Genomic DNA, 25,426 nt, shown 5'->3' with positions numbered 1-25,426 from the left:
TCTCATGCTCAATTCCACATAACTCTACGGCTTCTGCTAACTTCAGAGGAAGTTCTGCTTTGGAAGTAGATGGTTAAGGAGACCAGCAGTAGGTCCACTGATCTCTTCAGAAATACGTAATAGTCCTGAGTCCTTGGACTGAGGAAACCTTTGTCTGAAGGCCAACAGTGTCCTGAAATTTAAAGAAACAATCAGTAAAGTATTTTTGATGTGTAGGTCCCAATATACTTTGAAATAAATTTAGTCCTCAGGACAAGCATTTTTAAAAAGTGAAATAGAATAGAATAAAAAATATCAGAGTTGATCATATGTTGTAAGAAGTCACTATTTTGTGAAACTTTAATTTCTGTATACATATTCACACATATATAGATATGTATATGTATATTTAAATGTGTGTGGGCCACATCATAAAATGTATTTCTAATTGAAAGCCCATGAAATATATGATATCATGATACCAGGTTAACTTTTATTTTTAAATGTATCCATCCCATATACTTAACTGCCATATCCTTCTAACACATAAACCAAAAAAGTTTAGCCAAAAAAAAAGTTTAGCCAAAAAAGAAGAAATTGAAGTAATTGCATTTGGCGAGCTGTCCATAAATAGCTGCCTTTTTTCTTTATTAATTTCTTTTTCCTTTAAGACAGAATATTATGATGCATACCAGGAAAAGGGAGATGAAGGAATTCCAGGCCCACCAGGGCCCAAGGGAGCTCCTGGCCCACAGGGTGAGAATAAATTTCTTCCTAAAGCATTTGCTGATCATTCCATGTCTTTCTTTCAAGGCAAACTGTATAGCATGTGTTTACAGACCCAGAATTGGCAAGAGGAGAAGGAAGGTCTCCTAATGTTCATAAGTGGTGATATTTTTTCGTGTTTCCTAATTTTCATAAGAAAATTCCATAGGTGGTATACAGTAGAAGGTAAATGAATTATCTTTATGTAGGAAAGCATAACATTCAAGTCTGGTAGGAAGACACAAACATGGCTGGAGAGAAGGAGGAGGGAGTGTCCGAAACCAGCAATCTCAGTGGGATACAAAAGAGAAAATGGAGTCCCTGAAGAGCTATAATTTGAGCAAATCCACACAAATAGTGACAAGAAGGAACTGAAGTCCTGGTTTTCTGACTTCCAGCATCATGAATTAAAGTCACATTTACTTATGTTCTATCCCTTTTGATAGATTGCAAAGATCTTGGCTAATAGCTCTTATCTCTTACTACACATTAAAATCCCAGGAACTGCTAAATAAGAACCATGTCCAGGTCCCATCCCTGTGATTCTGATTTAATTGCCTGGAGGAGGGCCTGGATACTGGCAGATCGTTAAAGCTCCCCAGATTAAGTCTAATGTGCAACAGGATTAAGAACCACTGATCTAGGAAAATTATTGATATAAATAAGATTTCAAAGAAGAATTTTACTTAAGAGAGGTAAAAGTCTCAGCGTACTTAAACAAATGGACAGATAAGTATTAGACATAGATTTTTAAAAATCTGATATGCTTACTATAAATCACTCATAAACATCAAAGAATTAGAGCCTTACGCAGTGTTACAGCTATAAGCGATCTGAGATGGATCCAGACCAAACCCATATTCTTGACAATTCCAGCTATTTGATATTCTGGCATCTGAATCATCCCAGCAAAACACCAAACACAGAGCAGACTCTTAGGAAGTGTCTTGTTGAATTATTTGAAGATGATAAAGTAGCATGATTTACTTTTTTTAAAAAATTGAAGTATAGTTGATTTACAATATTATATTGGTTTCAGGTGTACAACATAGTGATTCAATATTTTTGTAGATTATACTCCATGTAAAGTTATTACAAAAAATGGCTATATTTCTCTCTGCTGTACCATATATCCTTGCTGCTTATTTATTTTATACATAGTAGCTCATGTCCCTTATCCCCTACCCCTGTCTCTCTTCCCTCCCCCATTTTGAGTGCTAGGCATCTAAGATGAACTTAGTTTCTTCTTTACAGTTTATTTAAATGAGTGAAGTTTTCTCATATTTACCTATGTGAGAGTGGAGAAAAAGTATGAAAAATGTATTATTATGTTATTATTATATTGTCATCCAAGATTTCAATAACCGGGGGGAGGGAATATTTACATCTTTGTAAACAATTAATTGCTATTATGTATTCACAGGCCCCAGTGGTCCCCCTGGAGCCCCTGGAAGTCCTGGTATGTACATGTTTCTCAGGATACCAATACAAACGCTATTAAATGGAAAACACACTGCTCTCTAGTGAGTCTACAGTATTTACATAAGACAAATGTTTCATTAATTGATATACAAGTGTTTCCAACTTCTTAATCGTAAACTTTGTGACCTGCAGGGGAAAAGGGAGTGGAAACTGGGAAACTGACACAAAGTCATAGAGAAATGCTCTTTTTTACTTCTCAGTAGTTTTAACTAAGTGTAAGATGGTAACTTCAGTGTCAGGAGTAGAAGGCTTGAAACTCAGACGAGGCACAGAGCTAGGAAAACAATAATTTTATGGCAACTAGGCTGCTTAAAATGATAGTTTTCATAGTGTATCACAAGTTGCCTAAAGACACATAGATGACAGCTTTTGTATAAAGTTTTAATTTTTAATATATATTGTTTGTGGTACATAGACAATTCTGTGAAGTGGAAAAATATCCATGAGTCATTAGAGTGGTTGCCTCTTGAGAGAGGAAGAAGAATAGGATCAAGGATGGTTAAAGATTAACCACAGTAGCCTCAGTTATAACTGTCGTACTGTAATGTGTCATTTTGTAAAGGCAACAAAACTAAGAACAAAATAGCAAAGATTTGGTAAGCCCTGCCATTGATTATATTTTTCTCTGTACTATGCTGTATATTTAAACTGTTTCATAATTTTGAAAATGAATTAAAATTAAACAGACCGAAGAACTACATGTATATTATAATCCTATTGCAAAAGAAAAAGATAAATGGATAAATATTATGTGTTCTTGCATATGCGTGGAAAAATATATACCAAACTCTTAACAGCAGGTATTTCTTGAAGTTGAAATGATGCAAAAGGGGATTTTAAAGGTCTGACCAAATATTAAGAAAGACTTCCTTCCAAGTAATGAATAGGACGGTTTAAAAAGCCAGCAAGTGAAAATTAAAAAGCTCTCAAACAGATGTCAATCCGAAGGATTATTAGCCTTTAGGCCAAAATCTTCATGCTCAATAATCAGAAATAATCGGATATTACCCCCACTGGTTTCTCAGCAGAGATTCTTAACTATGAGGCAGAGATTTGAGACAGCCCTTCTCACATCCGGGTCATTTTAGGAGGGACAGAGGAAGGGGGTTTTGTATCACCTGGCATGGCTTCTCCCCCAGGAGATGCCTGCCTCCCCCAGGGTACCCTTTAATATAACTAAGACGATTGGCAAGAATAAAGTCCAATTACAGTTTTCCCTCTTTCTCATTTGAGACACTGAAAGATAGGCATTTTCTAGTCTCTAATAAAAAAAATTTATAAAATAACATATACTGAAGAATTTCTCCTGAAGTCCTTTTGAATCAAGAGACTACAGTGCATCCCAACCTCTGTTTCAGCCCCTTGTAGTAAGTCACATAAATTACCTTCTTGGAATGGAACGGTCTCAGCTCTGCTGTATTGTGATAGTTTAACAAGGCCACAGATAAGGGGCATCAGATAATTCACTTTTATATGCTCTATATACTTTTCAACTGTATAACTTTTATAAGAATATATCACTTTTTGCAATTGAAAAACAAATGTATATTAATCAGGGAAACATCTAAAAAACAATAAATGATTATTTTCTCCAAGGGTCATCAAGGCCTGGCCTCCAAGGAGCCCCTGGAGTACCAGGAGTAAAAGGAAGTAAAGGGGAGCGAGGACCCCCAGGAAAGAGCACAGCGGGGCTTCCCGGGTCCCCTGGCTATCCTGGTTCACCAGGCCCTACAGGGTTGCCAGGACCTCCAGGACCACCAGGTAAAGATGCCCTTTTGCGTACGTTGCCCGGTGACAGAGATGTGCCCATCGGGGGTGATGAACCTTACATGCAGCTTGGCCATCAGTGTGGACCATAAGAGTTATGTTTCCACTGGAGTTTCATTTTATTAGCTATCTGTGGAAGCAGCTATGGTGGCAGGGCTACTTTGCAAGCACAGCCCAGTGTCAGCCTGAGTTCCCACAGAGGGTGGAGCAGGAAACAGGGACAAGGGGAGAGAAGCAGGGGAGGAATGACCATTATCAAGTTGGCCTAGGCCAAGTGCAACTGCTCATTCAGTCCCTGGAGACTATCTTCCAAGAAGCTGTATAACTTTGTCTCAGGATAATCTTTCCTGGGGGGACAAAGAGGCAAGAATTTCCCCACCAGCCCCTATTTCACATGGGTCAAAGTTGTGCCCCACAGGATGGGACTAACACCCTACCATCCCCACCCACATCCCCCCACAGACACACACTTCCAGGCTGTGTTGGCATGGCTCCTGGGGCATCCCGTGGCTTGTCATCAGCAGGAAAGCCCCAGGACAGGAGGCTAGAGGTGTGCAACATGGACCAAGGCAGGATGCTGCCAGGCAAAGTGGGTCAGAAACCACAGAGCTGCAGCCCAGAGGCTCTGAAGCAGTACCTGGAAGTTCTGATGAAGTTATCCTTTTCTCTCCATCCCCTGATAGAGCCACTTAGCATTCCATGTGTGGCTGATAGGTATATAGAACCTCAGGAACATACAGATCGCTCTATATATTTTAAAATGCCTTTCCTAGTAGGTTCCTGGGAGGTCTTGTGTTTTATACCCAACCCTCCTACTAGCCTTAAGAATCTTCCATGCGTCAGTGATCTTTTCAAGAAAGGAAGAAACATTATTTACAGACAATATAATTATAAACATAGAAAATTAAAAAGAATAATCTGGAAAACTCTTAGTATTAATAAAATAATTCAGTTAAGTGTCTAGTTATATGAGCAATATTAAAAATAGAGGGAGTTCCCTGGTGTTCTAGTAGTTAGGATTCGGCACTTTCACTGCCATGGCCGGGGTTCAATCCCTGGTCGGGGAACTAAGATCCCAGAAGCAGCGCATCATGGCCTAAATAAATAAATAAATAAATAAAAGCTTTCCTTTAGGCTAACAACAATGTAAGAAATTATCCTGTTAATAGAAGACAATGTCTAAGAACAAGCTGTTAAGCTAAGGAGTGGATCTATGTGGAAAACTAAGCAAAGCAAAACTCAACAAAAGTACTTTACTGTATAACAGGGATTTGAACAACTTCTAGCCCTCCAAGTCTTTTTCCAGTTGTAGGTTTTGTGTCCTCATTTTATTGATGACAAACCTGATATGCACAGCTCACGAAGCTCAGGAATGTTCAAATCAGGATCTGACCCCCAGGGCACCTGCAGTAGAACAGCTCCCTCTCCAAAGGCACCATGCTCCCTCGCCCTTCAGAGACTGTTCTTGTTTCTTACCCTTTCTTTTCTAAGCAACACCTATCTGTCCTTCCTGTTGGGGCTTCAAAGTCCTGCAGAAAGTTTTCACTGAGCCCACCTACCTCTTATAACACTCAAGTTTATCCTGATCATAGAATTTTCCACATTGCTTGTCTGAGTCAGTTTCCCCTATAAGACTCAAAGCTCTTTGAGGTCAGGGAGTGTCTCATTTACTCTGTGAAGCCCAGCTTACAGCATGGGGGCTGGGACATTGTAGGTACTCAAATATTTGTTGAATTAAATATGAAATGAATATGAAAATATATAAGTATGTACAAATGTATAAATGTATACATGAGTCTACGTTAAGTATAAAAGCTCCATAATTTACTTTTTTTTCTATTTTTTAAATTCAGTTTGTTTTATTGAAGTATAATTGATGTACAACATTATATTAGTTTCAGGGGTACAACATATTGTTTCAATATTTGTATATATTATGAAATGATCATCACAGTGTCTAGTTAGTGTCTGTCACCATACGTAGTTAAAGTTTTTCTCTTGTGATGAGAACTTCTAAGACCTATTCTCTTAGCAACTTTCAAATATGCAATACAGTATTATTAACTATAGTCACCATGCTGTATATTTCATCCCTATGATGTATTTGCTTTATAAGTGGAAGTAGATTTTACTGTTCAGAGATAACTACCCATTCAACTTAAAGACACAGATAACTGGATCACAAAATAAGCATTCTTTTCAAAATGGGACAGACATAATATAACACATACATATTCCATCCAAATTAAACGTTTCCACTGTTACCTGTTGCTCTGAAATTTGGGGAAGCTATAGGTACTGTTTGTACATATTTAGTTTCATCAGCATTGCCTTCAACCTGTATTGGAAATGGCAAGACCAAAAATTAGATCATGGAACACAACAGTTTGAGAGAATTAACTATTGACTGTACCATTGTAATAGCAGATGTATGTGGAAGACTGGGAACAGCTTTCTTGAAAAGCTGCTTTAAGAATGACAAACTCAGGCTTCCCTGGTGGCGCAGTGGTTGAGAGTCCGCCTGCTGATTCAGGGGACACGGGTTCGTGCCCTGGTCCGGGAAGATCCCACATACCGTGGAGCGGCTGGGCCTGCGCCTCCGGAGCCTGTGCTCCACAACGGGAGAGGCCACAACAGTGAGAGGCCCATGTACCGCAAAAAAAAAGAATGACAAACTCTACCATATAATCCAATAATTCCACTCCTGGGCATATATCCAGGAAAGATGAAAACTCTAATTTGAAAAGATATATGCACCCCAATGTTCATAGCAGCCCTATTTACAATAGCCAAGACAAGGAAGCAACCTAAATGTCCATTGACAAATGAATGGATAAAGAAGATATGGGGTGTGTGTGTGTGTATATATATATATATATATATATATATATATATATATATATATAATGGAATATTACCCAGCCATGAAAAAATAATTCAATGATGCCATTTGCAGCGATATGGATGGACCTAGAGATTATCATAGAGGTGAAGTAAGTCAGACAGAGAAAGATAAATATCATACGATATCACTTATATGTGGAATCTAAAAATCATGATACAAATGAACTTATTTATAAAACAGAAATAGACTCACAGACATAGAAAACAAACTTACAGTTACCAAAGGGGAAAGGAGGGGGTGAGGGATGAATTGGGAATTTGGGATTCACAGATACACACACTACTATATATAAGACAGATAAACAACAAGGACCTCCTGTATAGCACAGGGAACTGTATTCAATATCTTGTAATAACTTATAATGGAAAAGAATCTGAAGAATATGTATATATATATATACATATATATGTAAAACTGAATCACTTTGCTATACACCTGAAACATTGTAAATCACCTATACTTCAATAAAAAAAATTTTTTTTTAAAAATGACAAACTCTGTTGATGTGAATAAGCAATGAGGAGAAAACAGATGATGCCCAAGTCAGAATCCATTTTTGCACTCGGTATAGATGAAACATCTACAGTCTGTCAGGAAAATACAGTGTATCGGAGATACACAGAAGAATGAGATCTGGCCTTTTGCCTAAAGATGCTAAAGGGATAGTCTTGGAATAATTGAAAACAACTGAATAAGATAGCCTGGGTTGATCATGTGCCAATAAATACCATCTACTGAGCTTTCAAAGAACCACTGCTTCCTTATTAAAAATATCACATGTGTAATGTGAAAGGAAAAGCTGGTCAGTCTTTTCAGTTGCGGACAACCTTCACAAGACTCAGCTTCCAAAACAGAGCTGGGGAAATGCATATAAAATAAAGACGTTACTAAAACACTTGCTAATTGAAGAAAATACTTCAAGAAATAACAAACTAGCTTTGGTGTTTTCTCTTTGTAGGTGGTATTGTTTTTCGCAGAGGTCCACCTGGAGACGGTGGACTTCCAGGCCATACAGGGTCTCCAGGAATCCCAGGAGTCGATGGGCCCAAAGGTTGGTTCCATCAGTGATGTTTCTCAACTAGAATAAGCCATTCTCATCATCTTTATTATCACTGATTTTATAGTTCCCTGAGACAACAATGACCCCAAAATAGCAGACAGTCAGAGATGGCTTCTTTTCCAAAAGGATTATCTAATGGTATTTATTTATCTGGAAACGGATCATTTATTTAGCAATAAATTATCATTGGCTCTTCCTAGAATGTGGGTTGTAGCCTGCACTCAAGGAGAGAAACACTGAAATAGTAAATATTTAATACTAGGCTCTTGGGATTTCCTCTCTCAGAATGCAAAAAATAAGCTCAGATAAAGTAAGCAGGTATAATAGATGAATGATGTTTTTATTAATATGTACAATGTCCTAAATGATTTTCACTACATGAAAAATAATTTTAGACATAACAAATGATTGTGTGCTTGGAAAATATCTGTCCTTTCTAAGGACTCGGCATGGGTTTGTGAGTGACGCAAGTGTGTTCTCATTGCAGGGGAGCCAGGCCTTTTGTGCACACAGTGTCCTTATGTCCCGGGGCCTCCAGGCCCCCCAGGATTGCCGGGGTTAGATGGCGTAAAAGGATTCCCAGGTACAGACAACTTGCACACACGTATCTTTTCAAGTACCGAAAGGGTCGATTCACTGGGCAGGAAAAAAAGGCATCATACTGCTAGATGTCAGGATATGGTTTATATGAATTTGGAGGGAGACTTTCAAAAACACACTGTGTTAACATAAAGTAAGCCAAAAATCCCATAAAAGCTGGCATTTCCCCTTATTCCGTCTTAGTTGCTGAACTCTAGCAAACCACTGTGTTATCCAGGAATTGTAAACTCACTTTTCTGCAGGGAACTAGCTGGTAACTTGGAGGAGTGAAGCAGCCATACCAAACACACACCACTTTTTTCTTCCATAAAGAAATAAGCCCCCCAGGCTTCCCTGGTGGCGCAGTGGTTGAGAGTCTGCCTGCCGATGCAGGGGACACAGGTTCGTGCCCCGGTCTGGGAAGATCCCACATGCTGCGGAGAGGCTGGGCCCGTGAGCCATGGCCGCTGAGCCTGAGCGTCCGGAGCCTGTGCTCCTCAACGGGAGAGGCCACAACAGTGAGAGGCCCGCGTACTGCAAAAAAAAAAAAAAAGTGAAATAAGCCCCTGGGACTTCCCTGGCAGTCCAGTGGTTAAGACTCTGGGCTTCCACTGCAGGGGGTGAGGGTTCGATCCCTGGTTGGGGAATTAAGATCCTGCAGGCTGAGAGATGTGGCCAAAAAAAAAAAAAAAAAAAAAAAGAAAGAAACCGTCTCCCATTGTTTTTTTCAAGAGACATGACCCTTCTCAGTCTAATTTCTCATGTCCCCCCTTTTGATATCGTCATGGGCTATTTCATGCACTGTTTCACATTATTCTTAACCGTACAAGCACGATAACAAAGTCCACCAATGGCCCCAGTGCCGGGGAAGATAAGGAGTGGTGAGGACTGCAGTAAACTGAAGGGGCTATGCAGTAAGTGGGAAGGTGCCATCAGGCACTCAACTCTGGCCTGTTGTTACTTGGCAGCCTTTTAGGCTCTGTGCTAATAAATCTTCCAATTTTTCATGGGAAGAATAAAATTGGGATTTTTTATCTGAAATCTCATGTTTTAAAAAAATATTAGCTGTCAGCTTTTGAAGGAAAAAACATTTCATAGGCCAATATCCTGAGAGCTAAATAAAGCATATGTCGCTTCCCTTGTCGACCTCTGTGCCAGACCAGAACTCTGCACCTCAGCACTGTTGCTCCAGGCTGTCTCTGCCTCTGCTCTCCTACCTTCCCCTTCCCTGGTCATAGAAAGGACCATGGACAAAGCCTTGAAGTAGAAAACGTTTCTATTTTATTCCTCTGCCCCTGTGCCACTCTGCTGGCTCCCCAGGGCCTTCACGTGGTATCACACACCATCTAGGTTCTGCCATTAGCACCTTGGTCTATAGACACCATCCTCAAATGATTTCTCATTAACTAATAAGAGCTCTCAAGTTACAGAGCCCTTGCTCAGTGCCCTGGGCATGGTTCTAGATGTCTTCTGTGCCTCCATCCCTTATTCCTCATGTCAACCCTAGAGCTAAGTGTTACATTAACCCCATTTAACAGATGAGGAAGCTGAGGCATCAGACGACATAGTGAATAAATGGTAGAGCCTGACTCCAATCCAGACACTCTCCTCTAGAGACATGTTCCCGCCTTCTACACTGGCACCCCTTAATTGCTGTACCAGGCACTGCCCTTTGAGCCAAGTTAATCCAAAGCTCTACCTTTGGAGCTAAGAGCTAAAAGCTCTACCTTTGGAGATAAGAGCATGTTTGCAGTAGACATTTGCATTGACACAGGGTCTTCGGGGAGGCTTGGTCTCCGTCCAAAGCAGAAAGGCTTATGGTGGCAGCTACGAGCACTGTGGCCAGCCAGTAGAGGACATGCATTAGGGCAGGGATCCTCTGTCACCCTCAAATCCTACCCACTTCTTCATGAAGGCCTTGGTTACTTTGCAGTCACTGCCCCCTGACTCCCTGAGGCAAGCCTGACAGGAAAGGATGGGGCAAAGAACAGGGGGAAGTGTTTTTCCTACAGCTCCTATTTGACGCCCAAGTCTCTGGGGGAAATGTTAAAACAAAAACTAAAAGGAAGGGAGGAAGGTAAAGAACAAAAGGAAAGCCATCATAATTTTCCTACATCCCCAGAGTGATCTCTGGCCCAAGGCTAGTGATGCAGGCGGGCAGCTCACTGCTGTTAACCAACCAGTCGCATTGCTGTATTTTCCTTGGTTTTCCTACATTTGAGGTACTACAGGTATAGCTCAAAGAGATACATAAGCAGTAAAACTGTTTGGATTACTATACAAAAAATTCTCCTGGCTGAAATCTTGCAAAAAAAATCTGAATAAACATTTGTTAATAAACTGACCTGAGATCCATCCAAAATATCCTCTAAAGGGATCCTCTTTACAGAGATATTTAAATAGAGGAAATATAAAATAATACAGTAAAATGCAATTTGGCAACTGATATACAAAGCCTCAGAAAGATTTGTACCTGTTTGGACCTGCAGTTACACTTTTAGCAATTTATTGTAAAGGAAATCTTTGGATAAATTTGCAGAACTAGGGCTTCCCTGGTGGCGCAGTGGTTGGGAGTCCGCCTGCCGATGCAGGGGACACGGGTTCATGCCCCGGTCCGGGTAGATCCCACATGCTGCGGAGTGGCTGGGCCCGTGAGTCATGGCCGCTGAGCCTGCGCGTCCGGAGCCTGTGCTCCGCAACGGGAGAGGCCACAACAGTGAGAGGCCCACATACCGAAAAAAAAAAAATGTGCAGAACTAAATATCCAGAGGTATTTATCATAGCATTGTTTACAACAACTAAAGTTGAATAAGACAATCTAAATATCTAAAAATAGCTGTTAGCTGAATGAATGATGGTTCACATATACAATAGGCTACCATGCAGCCATTTAAAGGGAAGCTATAAGTCCATATTTATTGACATATGTACACTTTGATTCCAAAAATGTGTATTATGAGTCCTATGCATTTATGGATATAAAATTTTATGAGTAATGCACATGAAAATTTTGGCAAATATTGTCTTCTGGTGGTAGATTTATGCGTGATTTTTTTTAATTTAATTTAATTTTATTTTTATACAGCAGGTTCTTATTAGTTATCTATTTTATACATATTAGTGTATATATGTCAATTCCAGTCTCCCAATTCATCACACCACCACCGCCCCCATATGTGTGATTTTTATTCTTTTCTTTCTGTATAATTTTTTTTACAATGAACACCCATTACTTTTATCATTAGAAGAAATAAGTGTGTCTCCTTAAAATTATAAAGACAAGAATTTTATGAAGCTGAAGTTTAAGAGTTCTTGTTTTGAATGTTATCTCTTATTCCAGTTATTTACTCCCATTCTTACCTTGCACTGTGTGTTTTAATAAAGAAATTTTCTTTCTTCAGAAGAAAACATCCTATTTTCTTCACATACTGCATTACCCTGGCTATTCAGAGTTTGTCTTCAATGTATACTTAATAATTTACTGCTTTCAGGAAGACAGGGGGCAGCTGGCATTAAAGGAATCCCAGGGTCCCCAGGAAGCGCTGGTCTTCCAGGATTTCCGGTAAGATTTCATGGTTTTAAAGCTTTATTTAGTTTCAGTTTGGAAAATGGAGCACTCTGGAAATATGGTTGCACCCCATATAGGTTGTCATTTTGGTGCCTGGCAAGGAGCACTTAATAGTAAAGCACTTAGTAGATACTTGTTGATTGAATGAATAAATGAATGATGTGCGAAAGAATAAGTGAATGAATTAATGAATTTATAATCATTTCAAATGGTATCAGAGACAGAAAGCTGATCAGTGGCTGCCTGGGGCTGAGGCTGGGAACAGGGATGGACTGAAAATAGATTTGAGGGAATTTGGAGGAGTGGTGGAAACGTCTTAACACTGGATTGTGGGGATCGTGGCATGAATGTGTAAATTTACTAAAAATCATTGAATTGTATTCTTACAAAAGATTCATTTTATAATATGTAAATTATCCATCAATAAAGTTGTTAAAAATTTAAATCAGAAAGTTATACTTGGATAAATATATTTAAATCAAATTATCCATAGATGCATATTGAAATTTACCAAGATTCTAACATAATCTGAATTATGATGAAGGTTGTATCATATTGAATTATATTATTGTATATATATTGCATTGAATTACACTAACTGAATTTTTTTTATAGTTTTGGAAGAAAAAATAAAGCCAAAAAGCTTGAAATTTTACTTATGGGCCAAAGAAAGGGTCTGGAAAAAAATTCGTGTTCATTAAAATTGAAAAGTTCGTATTGACATTTTTTAATATTGACACAAGAACTGTACCCAAATGCAAGGTAGACTCATTTTTGTACCACCCTAGGGATTCCCGGGTGCTCAGGGTCATCCAGGACTTAAAGGAGAAAAAGGTGAAGCACCTCAGCCAGAGAGACAAGTGGGTGCCACAGGGGATCCAGGGCTCCGAGGACGTCCTGGAAGAAAGGGCTTGGATGGAATTCCTGGAACTCCGGGAGTAAAAGGATTACCAGGACCTAAGGGAGAACCGGTTGGTATCTAGCAACTTTTTTCAAATTACCCTCCCTCTGATGAAGGGCTCTAAAGTTAAGACATCAGATGATGTCTTTTCAAAAAATTGTTGGCCATTCAGCACAGTTCATCCCTCTAACAGCAGGATGAGGCATCTTCAAATGAGCAGTAATAACCCGAACAAATATTTATAGTATTTTGACAAAATAAATAGCACTCCATGGTTTTTTTAGCCCATAGAAAATTCTACATTGATAATGACCTTGTTTCATACACAAGTTACAATTCCACATTTGTATCAAATGAGTTTATAGGGAAGTTCAGAAAATGATTAATAATGGAAAGTTTTAGTCAACATTTTGGGGACAATGTTCATTCTTTTAAGTAAAAATAAATGCATAAGAGGACAAAATATTTAGGGTTTTGTCATTTGGGTAAATGTTTTGTCATTTACCATATTTAATTTTATATAATTCTGTCTCTTCATGGGATGGAATCTCTCACACGTTGAAGTGAGAGGTTCCTACCAGGATCTTTTTTTTTTTTTTAACATCTTTATTGGAGTATAATTGCTTTACAATGGTGTGTTAGTTTCTGCTGTATAAGAAAGTGAATCAGTTATACATATACATATACATATGTCCCCATATCTCCTCCCTCTTGTGTCTCCCTCCCACCCTCCCTATCCCACCCCTCCATGTGGTCACAAAGCACCGAGCTGATCTCCCTGTGCTATGCGGCTGCTTCCCACTAGCTACCTAGTTTACATTTGGTAGTATATATAAATCCATGCCACTCTCTCACTTCGTCCCCAGAATCTGTTTTTAAGTGTCATAGAGGCAGAGGCTGAGAACCTATCGCATGTATCTGAGAAGTTTGCAAGGCATGCTGCCCAGCCTGTTTTATGAAATCCCAGTTTCTCCCAGGGTTAATCAGTGTCGTCCAATACAAAGGGTTCCACCTCAAGCAGAGAAACTTGTCAAACAAATTTAAAGATTCACTCACAGACTCTTTAATATGAGAATATGAATAGTGACTCCCCAGGTTGTGGATATGATATGCAGACTTTCCTAAACCTTTTAACTACAAAACGCTTTTTGAGTGGAAGCAGCTAGCAGGGCCATTGTTTCAGACTCTCTTTGGCAAACTGTCAGCTGCCCCTCCAGAGTGGCAGTTATCCTTAAAGAGGGCTGGAGTCGGGAACTCTTTTGGTCTAATATCAAGACAGTTCATGTGATGCTTCCATTTGCATCACCCTAATTTTTTTTATTAGTTCTAGTAAAGAAGTCCCAGAAAGTAAGAGAAAATCAAGGAACTGATTTGAGTCTTACACCCTGCAATTATAAAAGAAGGATTACTCAGTCCTGCATTGACACTAAACAATTAAAAATCCAGTAAACAATAAAAAATAAATCAAATTTATTATTCGGGGCCATGTTGGAGAAGAAGGGGAACTTTGATTATTTTGTCAAATTCAACTTCTTTAAAATAAACAACGCATTTTCAAAGTGACAGACTATGGAATTAACAACAAAAAAAACACTTTATAAGAAAAAAAATACTATAGATAGAATATCTCCTTTATAATGAAAATACCTGGTGAAAAACCAATCAAATTAAAGTTTGCTGTACTGATTTTATTTTAGAAATGTGCCAGTAACATGAATGTCACCTCTAATGCCATTTGAGTTGTTGACCAATTTGAGCTAAGTTTTGGGGGCTGTTGTCATATGTGGCATCCCATTGTAGGACACCTTAAGTGGGACTCAAGAGAGTTAATGAAATGTTGCTGGATTCCAAAGGGCAAAACATCAGACATCATTCAGTGCTCTTATTTTAGGAACAACGCCCTTCAGGTAACAACTGCTTTTTAATTCAAGATCTTCTCCGTGACAACCTAACTGGTATTCGTATTCATGGTGAGGTTAGCCTGTGTAAAGGGATACTGGATGAATCACTATCCAAACATATTTCTATTGTTACAGGCCCTGAGTGGGGAGAAGGGGGACCAGGGTCTTCCAGGGGGTCCTGGCATCCCTGGGTCCCCAGGACCTGTAGGACCGGCTGGACCATCAGACTATGGACCTTGGGGAGAGCCTGGTCCAAAGGGCTCCCAAGGACTTCCTGGAGCCCCTGGACTACCTGGAGAAGCCGGTTGGTTAGTTTTCTTTCCAGTCCTGTTTTCCTGTGGAGTGGGTTGGTGGTTCCTAGCACTAGTGAAACTCCCTCAAGACTAATGAATGTATAGAAACATGCTTCTAGTAAATAGACGATGTCAACTTGTAGACACTGGGAAATAACATGTAGGATATGGTAGAGATAATCCTCTTTTTCCTTGTTACTGAGCAGTACAGCTGAAATTTCTGAGGAATAGTCTATATCCATTACTGATATAAATACACGCAGTGAATAGATCCTAAGAGGTGAGTGGAAGTTAGCTACAATAAACAAAGGGAAGGCAAAAACCTATAGGGCTGATCTTGAGAAGCCTCTTCCTGGGCCCAGGGCCCACTCATGTTATTGCAAATTTGTTCTTTTTGATTCATAACCTCATAAATGATTTCTAAATAAAACTTCAAAGTATCTAAGACAAATGAAGAAAAATTGTCTTGATAATAAAGTCCCATTAATTTTGGGATCCACGTATACTGAACGTACTTGCGGGATTCAGGGGGGATTTGATCCTCAATGTTTATCCGTGGTGGAGAACATGGCGAAAGATGAGAATTTCACATTACTGACGGTGTTAAGCAAATAATGCTACCATGGTCGTGTTTTACTTCTAAAACCACTTTAGAGACCCAAAAAACCACTGGTCTCCAAATCTTTTTATAGCATCCCTCACCAGGAATAAAATTTTGAGTGCAGTATCCCCAGTAGTATTCACATACAGGTGACCCTCAGATAACGTGGGAGTTAGGACGGGCAACCCTCTACGTGTATAGCTTAGGGTCAGCCCTCCTATGTGTGGTTCCTCCGTATCTGTAGTTCATGTAATACTCTAGTATTTACTATTGAAAAAATCAGTGAATGAGTGAACCCTCATGGTTCAAACTCGTGTTGTTCAAGGGTCACTAGTATATTATAAATTGTATGCCTGCACTTCTGTCCACACACATATGTAAAGCTTATTTTGTGATTATTCATAAATGTGTATTTTTTTCTACACCTTACCTTTGAGGCTGCTGTTCTAATCCAGGGATTGGCAAACCATGGCAGACCGCAGTCTCAATCCAGCCCATCTCCCACTCATGTATAGTTCCCAAGCTAAGAATGGTTTTTATATTTTTAAATGATTGGAAAAAAAAACTTTTGAATAATATTTTGTGACATGTAAAAATTATATAAAATTCAAGTTTCATTGTCTATATAGTTGTATTGGCACACAGCTATGCTCATTTATTTACAGATTGTTCCTGGCTACTCTCACACTAGGATAACAGAGTTGAGTAATTGCAACAGAGAACCACCTGGGCCATAAAGTCTAAATTATTTACTATCTGGTCCTTTACTAAAAATGTTTACTCAGCCCTCTTCTAATCCATCTTCAAATCTTCTTCTGTTCTTTCTAAATGTGAATTTTTAGTGAAGGACTCCACTGTCATGAAATATATTATTACCAAATTTTCCCCATCACATTACTGTAAACTTATCCTTTCTATAAATATATGAATATATGGACAATACTGATCACTAGCATGTTTTTAATATTGGCCACTGTGGTCAGAATGTTATCTCAAATCTTTACCAGTGGCACAGGCATTATTTTCTCAACACATGAGGAACTTATGTTAAAAAACATGCCCAAGCTCACAGACCTTACAAAGAGCAGGGCCAAGATTCAAGCCCAGATCAACTTCTTAGGCCTCACTTCATGTTTTGTCCAATAAACCATACTGCCTTCCTGTGAAAACTAGTCACCCAATAAATAAATATCCTACTAGTATTCGCCAGCAGTTAGGCTGAATTCCATATTATCAATATTTTTAAAAATAGGCTCTCGGGATTTCCCTGGTGGTCCAGTGGGTAAGACTTCGGGCTCCCAATGCAGGGGGCCCGGGTTCAATGCCTGGTTGGGGAACTAGATCCCACATGCATGCCGTAACTAAAGATCCCACATGCCGAAATGAGTGAAGATCCTGCGTGCCACAACTAAGACCCGGTGCAGCCAAAAAAAATAAAATAAATAAATAATCGATCAATAAATAAATACATATTAAAAAAAATAGGCTCTCTTTTAATAGACCAGCATATTGGGCTCTTAATTTTAAAAAGGCTTAGACAATAGACAGTAGATGCTTACCTATATTTGTCAGTGGAATTTCTATGAGCTGGTCATCTTTAAGCCAGTTTTGAAGCCTATGGAAGCAGATTATTTTTTATATTCCTTAGGGTATGTTTATGAAACCCTTATAATTGTGTTTTTCCCTTCTGAAGAAAGAAAAGCTTCAATACACATGCCAATCTTATGATGCAAATTTTCTTAAGGTCCTAAGGGAGAAATCGGTGTTTTGACACCAGTTCCAGGGCCCCCAGGACCTCCTGGGGCCCCAGGCCGTGCTGGCCCCCAAGGTCCACCTGGTGAGTATCCCTTTGCCACATCCGGTACATGGCATCAGATGGCACCCTGACTCTCCTAGTTATAACTCTCCCATTCTAAGGAAAGCATATAGTCACTGGCTCCAAAAAAACAGTGCAGGCCAGAAGGGACAAGCCAACAGACAGGAGACTTGCTGTTGTCCTTTGAGGTTATCCAGATTATTCCTGTTAGTGCTTCTGATTCCAAAACAGAATCTCTACAATTACTTAAGAGGAATTGGAATGCAGAACAATCTTCATGGATTTCTGGTGGAGAAGCAAGGAATGTGGGCTGGTGTTTAATCAGGACAGTTCCCACAGCTTCTTCATTTGAAAACTTAACTTCTTTGCCAACATCATCTAAAACTTAACTTTGCATTGATGGAGGGAGGCATATCATTCAAGATATCAAGACTATTTCTTTTTAGGAGTTAAATTATATTTTCAAAATTATTTGCACCTCCTAATGATTAGCTCATTGCATAGAAATGGGGAGGAAGGTGGGGTTATTATTTCTTAATTTCCAAAAAGATCTGGGATGACCCAGAAACAAACATTTTGTTTTAAGGCAAGATAAAGGGAAGGTGCTGATGTATATGTATGCATGTTTTTAAGGTATCCCTGGATCCACAGGAAAATGTGATCTGGGTCTTCCTGGGCCTGATGGTGAACCAGGAATTCCAGGAATCGGATTCCCTGGGCCTCCTGGACCTAAGGGTAAGTTTTAAAAGATTTCTAAACATAAGGTTCTTTGTGGATATTTATAAAATATAAATGCATATAATGAATAATATAGGAAGTATCCATTAAATCCTTTAAAATCATGTTTTCCACCAGTCTTAAATGGGAAAAAATCCTTACTATAATTTTAGCGAAAAAGGGAGAATTCACATTGATTTATGCAATCTCATCGCAGTCATATTTTTTAAAGTACATAGAAAAAAAGTAAGGAAATTCACTAAAATGGTAATAGTGATTCTTCTTGATTGTGGGATTATGAGGAATTTATTCTTCTTAATAAACGCCTGTACTTTGTACATTTACCCATTTCTTCGCCTTATACATTTCTTTTATAATAAAAAAAACTGTTAAATCACAGATAGCTGATCTCCCTATATACTCCCAAATAAATTATAGAAGTTATTTTCCTTTAGGGAAAAATGCTGTTTCTCATCAAAGTGGGAAAACACTCCAAAGAAATCCAGATGCTAAGAACTCAAACAGTAACCTGAGGCTCCCTGCTGACAAATACATCAAAGTCCTGTCCAGGATGACATATGAGTAATCTCAGTCCCTGGGATGTCCCATAGAACTTCAGATTTTATGATAATTTCATGTTTGTTTCAATATTGTTTAAAGTGCTTATCCAAATATAATCCATTTTTTGGTGCTTCATCTCTTACATTAATATGTCAGCAATGTTTATCACACATCAGTTCTGCCCAAATAGAGGAATATTGATCTCAATTTGTGAGTATTTGAAATAGAAAACATAATCACATTTCTCACATGGTCCCAAGAATGACTTTGACTCCAGTTTCTTAGATTTCTTCCCAGTGATCTTGAAGTAATGCAACCTGGCCCATGTTTTAGCCAAGTGCTTCGTGGACCCTGCCTTGAGACATTGCATCCTAGTTTGTAACCCTATGGATTTGCCTTCTGGAAGGAAACTGTAAACTATGGGAAACAGAACTAGCATAAAGGCTTCTTGAAAGTGGAGATTCAGAATTTCCCAGTTGAACCTAATGAATCCCATGAAATAACTGTGAATTTAAAATTGGTCAAATTAGGGACTTCCCTGGTCGTCCAGTGGGTAAGACTCTGTGCTTCCAATGCAGGGGGCCCGGGTTCTATCCCTTGTCAGGGAACTAGATCCCACATGCATGCCACATCTAAGAAGCCCACATGCCACAACTATGAGCCCACATGCCACAAAGAAGATCCCATGTGCCACAACTAAGACCCGACACAGCTAAAATAAATAAATAAATGAAATTGGTCAAATTAGGGCACAAAGGAACTCTCTGAACGCAGCCTTGCTCTACCAGGCTTTCCTCTTTTGAACCACAGACCAGAGGAAAAGATGTGTGTTAACTCCTTTCTCAACTCTCCTATTATAAATGCGTAAAAGAGAAGTTAATGATCAGTGGCTATTATAGAGCTTTAGGAAGTAATTCTCTTGAGCAACCCATGTTAAGAAAGGCTACCTGGATGCTGGAAATGCTTTACATCTCAATCTGGGTCATGCTTGCATAGATATATAGACACATTTAAAAATTCATTTGGCTGTACACAGTACGCAAAATATACTTTTTAAAAAAGGCACCCAAATGGTCAATCGGTATCAGTGGTTTAAAGAATTGCTCAATCAGACTTTAGTGGTGCTAAACAACAAGAGTGGAGAAGGTAATTTTTTAAACTGGGAACCAATGTAATCTGATTTGGAATTGACTTTTTTTAAGTGCTAATTTAGCAGTTGGCATTCTCATCATTTAAACTTTCATAAAAATATCTAAGAGCTACTGTTCAGAATCTTTTAAGACCTGTCTTACAACCTTGTTATTTTTTCTCTGTAGGAGACCAAGGTTTTCCAGGAACAAAAGGATCACCAGGCTGTCCTGGAGAAATGGGAAAGCCAGGGTTACCTGGAAAGCCAGGCCTCCCAGGAGTCAAGGTCTTTGAGAATTAAAATTCAGACTGATATAGGGGAGGGGAGGGGAGGGGCAGTTACAGTCAGCCAGTTAGGATGCTTTGTGTGTAGAAATTGTCAATATATTTGTAGATGATGAAGATGCCGACTTTTTAAAAAATTTCTCTGAACCATCACTCCCCTTTAGAAAGGAGAATAGAAGGTGTAAGAAGACCACTTTGCCTCTCTATTTCTTCCTTAACCTTCAGAAACATTCAGAGTACTTAAAATGGGAAAACTCTAGAAACAGATGTGGCTATCTATGAGAAAAACTATCAAAAGGAGAGACATCTAGACTGTTTATAGAAAATTCCACAGTCTTCTTAAAAAGTGGAGGCTATGAAGAATTACTAAGCACAGTTTTATTTAAAAAGTCAGCAACTACAATTGAGAAAGGAAAGTGGATGGAATGTTGGTGACTGTGCAAAAGGGACATAGAACCTCCATCACAGAAACGTTATTTTCAAGTAAATAGCCCTAAAGACCGGTCAATAGTCAATAAGGATTTGAAAGCATGATACAGTAAAAGTAACGTAATTTCTGTGCTATAGGGAGAACCAGGACTAGCCATGCCTGGAGAACCAGGAGCACCAGGTTTGCCAGGAGAAAGAGGCAACTCTGGGGAAAATGGAGAAATTGGACTCCCTGGACTTCCAGGTCTCCCTGGAGTTCCAGGAACTGGAGGGCTTGATGGACCACGAGGTAAAATAGCAAGTGTGATTACTTTTCACCACTGTGAACTCAGCTAAAATGCTGCACATTGAATGGGTAGGTGCTCTAGGGGTCAAGAACTCTTCTCAAACTTCTAGCTCAATAAATTGAACGTGCGAGGCTTAATTAACTTTCCATTCAAATTTCCATTCCATTGCTGCCCTACCTTTGTCCCCTCTTTCTTCCTTTCTTCCTTCTTTCCTTTTTAATGAGTGTCCTCTCTATAAGACATATCAATGGTATTAACTATAAGTTCGATTCAGGGGGGAAAGTTATAAGAGAATGACTGGGATAGCAATACTAGGACCTTGGGTTTTGGCACCCGATTGTATTCTTGGACTCTATTTTGCAGGGGATCCAGGGCAGCCTGGACCACCTGGAGAAAGAGGCCCCCCAGGAAGGTGCAAAGAAAGTCTCCGTGGAACTCAAGGACTTCCAGGCTTAAATGGATTGAAAGGGCAACAAGGTAGGGGGAGGCCCTTGAAACCAGTCACCAGGTGGGCAGATGACATGGGACTCCTGCCCTGAGTTTTGCTGCTTAACATGAGAACGATCCGGTAACAAGTCCTGACCACTGTTCAATGGGAAAAGTGATTTCAGAAACAAAAACCTGTTGTCATGAACTTGTTACAGTGAATACCAACTATAGAGTAAGAGACCTGAAGTTACTACAGTAAAATTGGTTTGTGTCTTGTATGCAAGAAAATATGAACAATGAAGATATATACAGATGTATACTTACATATATATATATACATATAAACTCTCAAATAAGTTTTATCTTTAATACTTTCATAGGTGTATTAAAGTGGTAAATGTATCCTTATTATTGAAACAGAGTGAATGTATGCAAAGATGTATGTTCACAAGTTACAAACTAAAATACACAGTTGGTTGCTTTACAAGCAACATAAAAGAAAGGGTATGAAAATAAATCTAAAGTATGAAGGCTAGGCGGTCATGGGAAACTTACTATCTTTTTCGCTCCTCTCAACCAGATCTGTGAACTGTTTCTGGGGGAAAAAATCCTTTAGAACTCGCCTATTATACTTCTTATATGTTCACAAACAAAATTTTGGCCAAGAAGTTAATTGTTGTAGTGGTGCTGTTATTGTTTCTAGAAGCATCTGGTGGCTTGCCGCCACGTGAGTGGCTCTGTATGAATTCTGCCGGTTAAAGACTGCGCCACGGTCAGAAAGTGCATTCCCAAGATGTGCCTGCAGGACTAGAAAATAAATCTAAATTCTACACTATCATTACTTCATGAATCATTGAAACAGAATGTTAAATCCAGAAGGGATCTTAGAATTTTACAAAAGGGGACCTAAATCTATCAATTAGAAAAGTGTGTGGTTTGCCCACAATCACAGAGCTAAATATTTACAGCCATAAAATATATCTGGAGTTGGTGTGGAAAGCAATCGTGCATTCATTCATTCATTCATTCATTCATATATAGGCAGAAGAGGCGAAACGGGGCCAAAGGGAGACCCAGGTATTCCAGGCTTGGATAGGTCAGGATTTCCTGGAGAACCTGGACCACCAGGAATGCCGGGTCATCGAGGGGAGATAGGACCACCTGGTACAAAAGGATATCCAGGAAATCCAGGATTTTTAGGGCCACCAGGTACCCTTTATGTGCTTTTGTTTTTCTTCTTCTCTGTTCTTCCACATATTCCTTTTAAGGTAGCTGTGTAAACTAGAGACAGGCATAGGCTTTTGACTCTAAGCTTCTCTTTCATTTAGTATAAGTTTTTCTTCTGAGTTATTTGCAAGGAGCCAGAGGGCTGGGAACTGGTGGTAGTGGGATGGTCAAATTTCACAATTACCCACAATATGACTATTTTTGCTGTGTAATCTTGTTAATATATTACTAGTGAAATATATTTGCTAGTACTTTGTTGAAATTTTTTGCATCCATATTTATAAGGGATACTTACTGGTCTGTTTTCTTGTGATGTCTTTGTCTGGTTTTGGTATCAGGGCAATGCTATCTTATTGAACAAGATAGGAAGTGTTTCCTCCTCTTGTGTTTTCTAGAAGAGTTTGTGAAGAATTGATATTCTTTAAATATTTGATAGAGTTCACCAGTGAAGTCACCTGGGGCTGGGCTTTTCTTTGAGAGAAGATTTAAAATTACTAATTCAATCTCTTTGCTTCTTATAGATCTATTCAGATTTTCTATTTCTTCTTGAGTCAATTTTGGTAATCTGTGCCTCTTCTAAGAATTTGATTTTCTGGCCTGTCATTGTTCATAGTATCCCCTTATAATTCTTTTTATTTCATTACTTTTTATGGTTTATATGTTTGGGGGAGAATATTTCAATAGTCTTCTCATGGCATAAGGACCTCACTGATCTCTCCTCCAGAGAAGAGTCCAGAATAAGAACTTAATCTGCTAATTAACCTTTCATTGATATTATTGAGCTACTATCATATGTCATCACTGTTCCAGGCCCTAGAGACACATTGGTGGATAAGACTCCACCTCGAACAATGGGGAACACAATAACAAACACATTTAAGAACTGAGTTCATCTAGCGACAAATGCTGTGAAGAAAGTAAAATAAGGGAATATAACAAAGTTATTGATCAAGGGTTGGGAGGAGGGAATGCTCCAGAACTTCAGCATATTTTCTCCTCATCCACAAGTGTGATTTGCTACCAACTTCCACATCCATGATGTAAAAAAAGACCATTTACTGACCCATCTCCTAGACAAGTGCGATTATTTTCCTGTTTACAGAAACCATTTTTTCAACACTCTTTCTCTCCTTCTAAGTATAATTCATTTTATTTTATGGAGTATTTCGCTTTTCTCATTCTTTACAGCATGTGCTGCCTTGTGTTAATTTGTTTCCATAGGTGAAAAAGGAATGATTGGGATAATGGGGGTACCTGGAAACGTTGGCCCTCCAGGGCCTCCTGGGAAGCCAGGCACCCTGGGACAGAGGGGTAAGTGATAGAATATCTTTCCAGCTATCAGGAGGCATGAACAATGTTCATTTAATTAGCAGAAAAATAAATTTTATTCTTTGAGGAGAAAGTAGTTCTGAGAAAAACTTATATTTGATTTTGCAGTTTTCTGTATTCCTTTGTCCCTTTGGAATAGTCATATTTTCTCCCTACAGGCTTAGACCACTATCCTCATGTGGCTGCCTGTTTGGGGGCAACTATTTATCAAGTTCTCAGCCCTGTTAACCTTTTTTGGTTTATCTGTCTTGTTTTGTTTTATGGAAAGCACTGTTAACTTTTGAATCCTCATGAACTTTTAAAGAATTAAGGAACTGATGTTGTTACACCTGTTTCTTAGGGACCTTTGGAATTCCAGGAGTAAAAGGCGAGAGAGGATCCCCAGGTGCCAAAGGGGAACAAGGAGATAAAGGAACTCCAGGGCCTCCTGGGATATTCCGCTTAGTCGGGGACAAAGGGGAACCAGGACTCAAAGGTACAAACGTTCTTACGTTTAGAATCAGAACATCAGAGCTGATTCTGGGACTAAGAAATTATCCAGGAAAATCCCTTTAGTTGACATATGAGGACAGTGAGGACCAGGATTTAATTTCCTGCCCAAGCTTACAAAGCCAGTTGGTGACTGAGTTGGACTAGAACTGGGTTTTGTGTGCCTTGAACAGTAATATGTTGCCTCCTTAAATCGTAACTTTTTATTTCTAAGTTAATTCTGCATTTTGGTCTGCTGTCTTTAAATTTTCACTAGCCAATCTTTAAATTCTAAGCTTCAAAGGCCCCTTTTGCCAAGTATGGTGAAAATTAAACCTTTAGAAAATTCAACATAAAAAACTTCCCTGGCTGGAATAGAAACCTCCACCCCAAATTCAACTCTATTCTATCAGCTGCCAGGGTGAATTTTTCTGATTGCATCTAAAAACTGCTTCTTATACTCAGAATCCTTTGGAGAATAATTACTAAAGAGAAAATATGTTTTGATTACAAATCAATGCCTTAAAATGCTGCTATTTGTTAGCTATAGCTGTTAAGCTCAAATTCAAACCCATTCAAATTATTTCAAGTTATTTAAGCACTTTGTATGACAGGTTTTTTTTATATGATCAATACAGCCAATATCAAATCAAAATTTAAGAAGGTTTGCCTTGCAGTCTTCCTGATCCAGTCTAACCCCAAGTAACTTTAATAAAACAAAGGATTTCTGGGTAAAATTAAATGTTTGCAGGTCAAACTTATATAGCAGGGAAGAATAAAAGAAAAATGTGTTTGTAGTTGCAAAACCATATCAAGTTTTGAATAATTTGTAATCAACTTTGAGAAGTTAGATTGTAAGATTTGCTTTAAAAGTTCTGGATAGAGTTCTGTAGACCAGGCTGGCAAGACTGAATAGCTGTCTCTCCCAGAATTAGGAAGGACTTCACAG

The 25,426-nt window shown here is 38.9% G+C and overlaps 1 protein-coding gene across 1 annotated transcript in view; it reads left to right on the top strand.

Moving 5' to 3' along the window:
* The window catches only part of COL4A3 (collagen type IV alpha 3 chain), a 139,718-nt gene that overhangs the window by 88,093 nt on the left and 26,199 nt on the right, over positions 1 to 25,426 (top strand). The window contains exons 19-34 of the mRNA XM_060106283.1: positions 651 to 735; positions 2,168 to 2,203; positions 3,823 to 3,987; positions 7,857 to 7,949; positions 8,446 to 8,541; positions 12,029 to 12,099; positions 12,894 to 13,076; positions 15,043 to 15,211; positions 17,546 to 17,638; positions 18,251 to 18,352; positions 20,212 to 20,309; positions 20,876 to 21,026; positions 21,388 to 21,501; positions 22,495 to 22,662; positions 23,902 to 23,991; positions 24,350 to 24,484. Of these exons, the coding sequence (XP_059962266.1) occupies positions 651 to 735; positions 2,168 to 2,203; positions 3,823 to 3,987; positions 7,857 to 7,949; positions 8,446 to 8,541; positions 12,029 to 12,099; positions 12,894 to 13,076; positions 15,043 to 15,211; positions 17,546 to 17,638; positions 18,251 to 18,352; positions 20,212 to 20,309; positions 20,876 to 21,026; positions 21,388 to 21,501; positions 22,495 to 22,662; positions 23,902 to 23,991; positions 24,350 to 24,484 (1,849 nt within the window). The remainder of the gene's footprint in view (positions 1 to 650; positions 736 to 2,167; positions 2,204 to 3,822; positions 3,988 to 7,856; positions 7,950 to 8,445; positions 8,542 to 12,028; positions 12,100 to 12,893; positions 13,077 to 15,042; positions 15,212 to 17,545; positions 17,639 to 18,250; positions 18,353 to 20,211; positions 20,310 to 20,875; positions 21,027 to 21,387; positions 21,502 to 22,494; positions 22,663 to 23,901; positions 23,992 to 24,349; positions 24,485 to 25,426) is intronic.

The sequence above is a fragment of the Mesoplodon densirostris genome, chromosome 8 (genome assembly GCF_025265405.1).
Source record: "Mesoplodon densirostris isolate mMesDen1 chromosome 8, mMesDen1 primary haplotype, whole genome shotgun sequence".
In the NCBI taxonomy this organism is placed as follows: Eukaryota; Metazoa; Chordata; class Mammalia; order Artiodactyla; family Ziphiidae; genus Mesoplodon; species Mesoplodon densirostris.
Note: the sequence above shows the minus strand (reverse complement) of the source record. Positions and strands in the feature narration are given on the sequence as shown.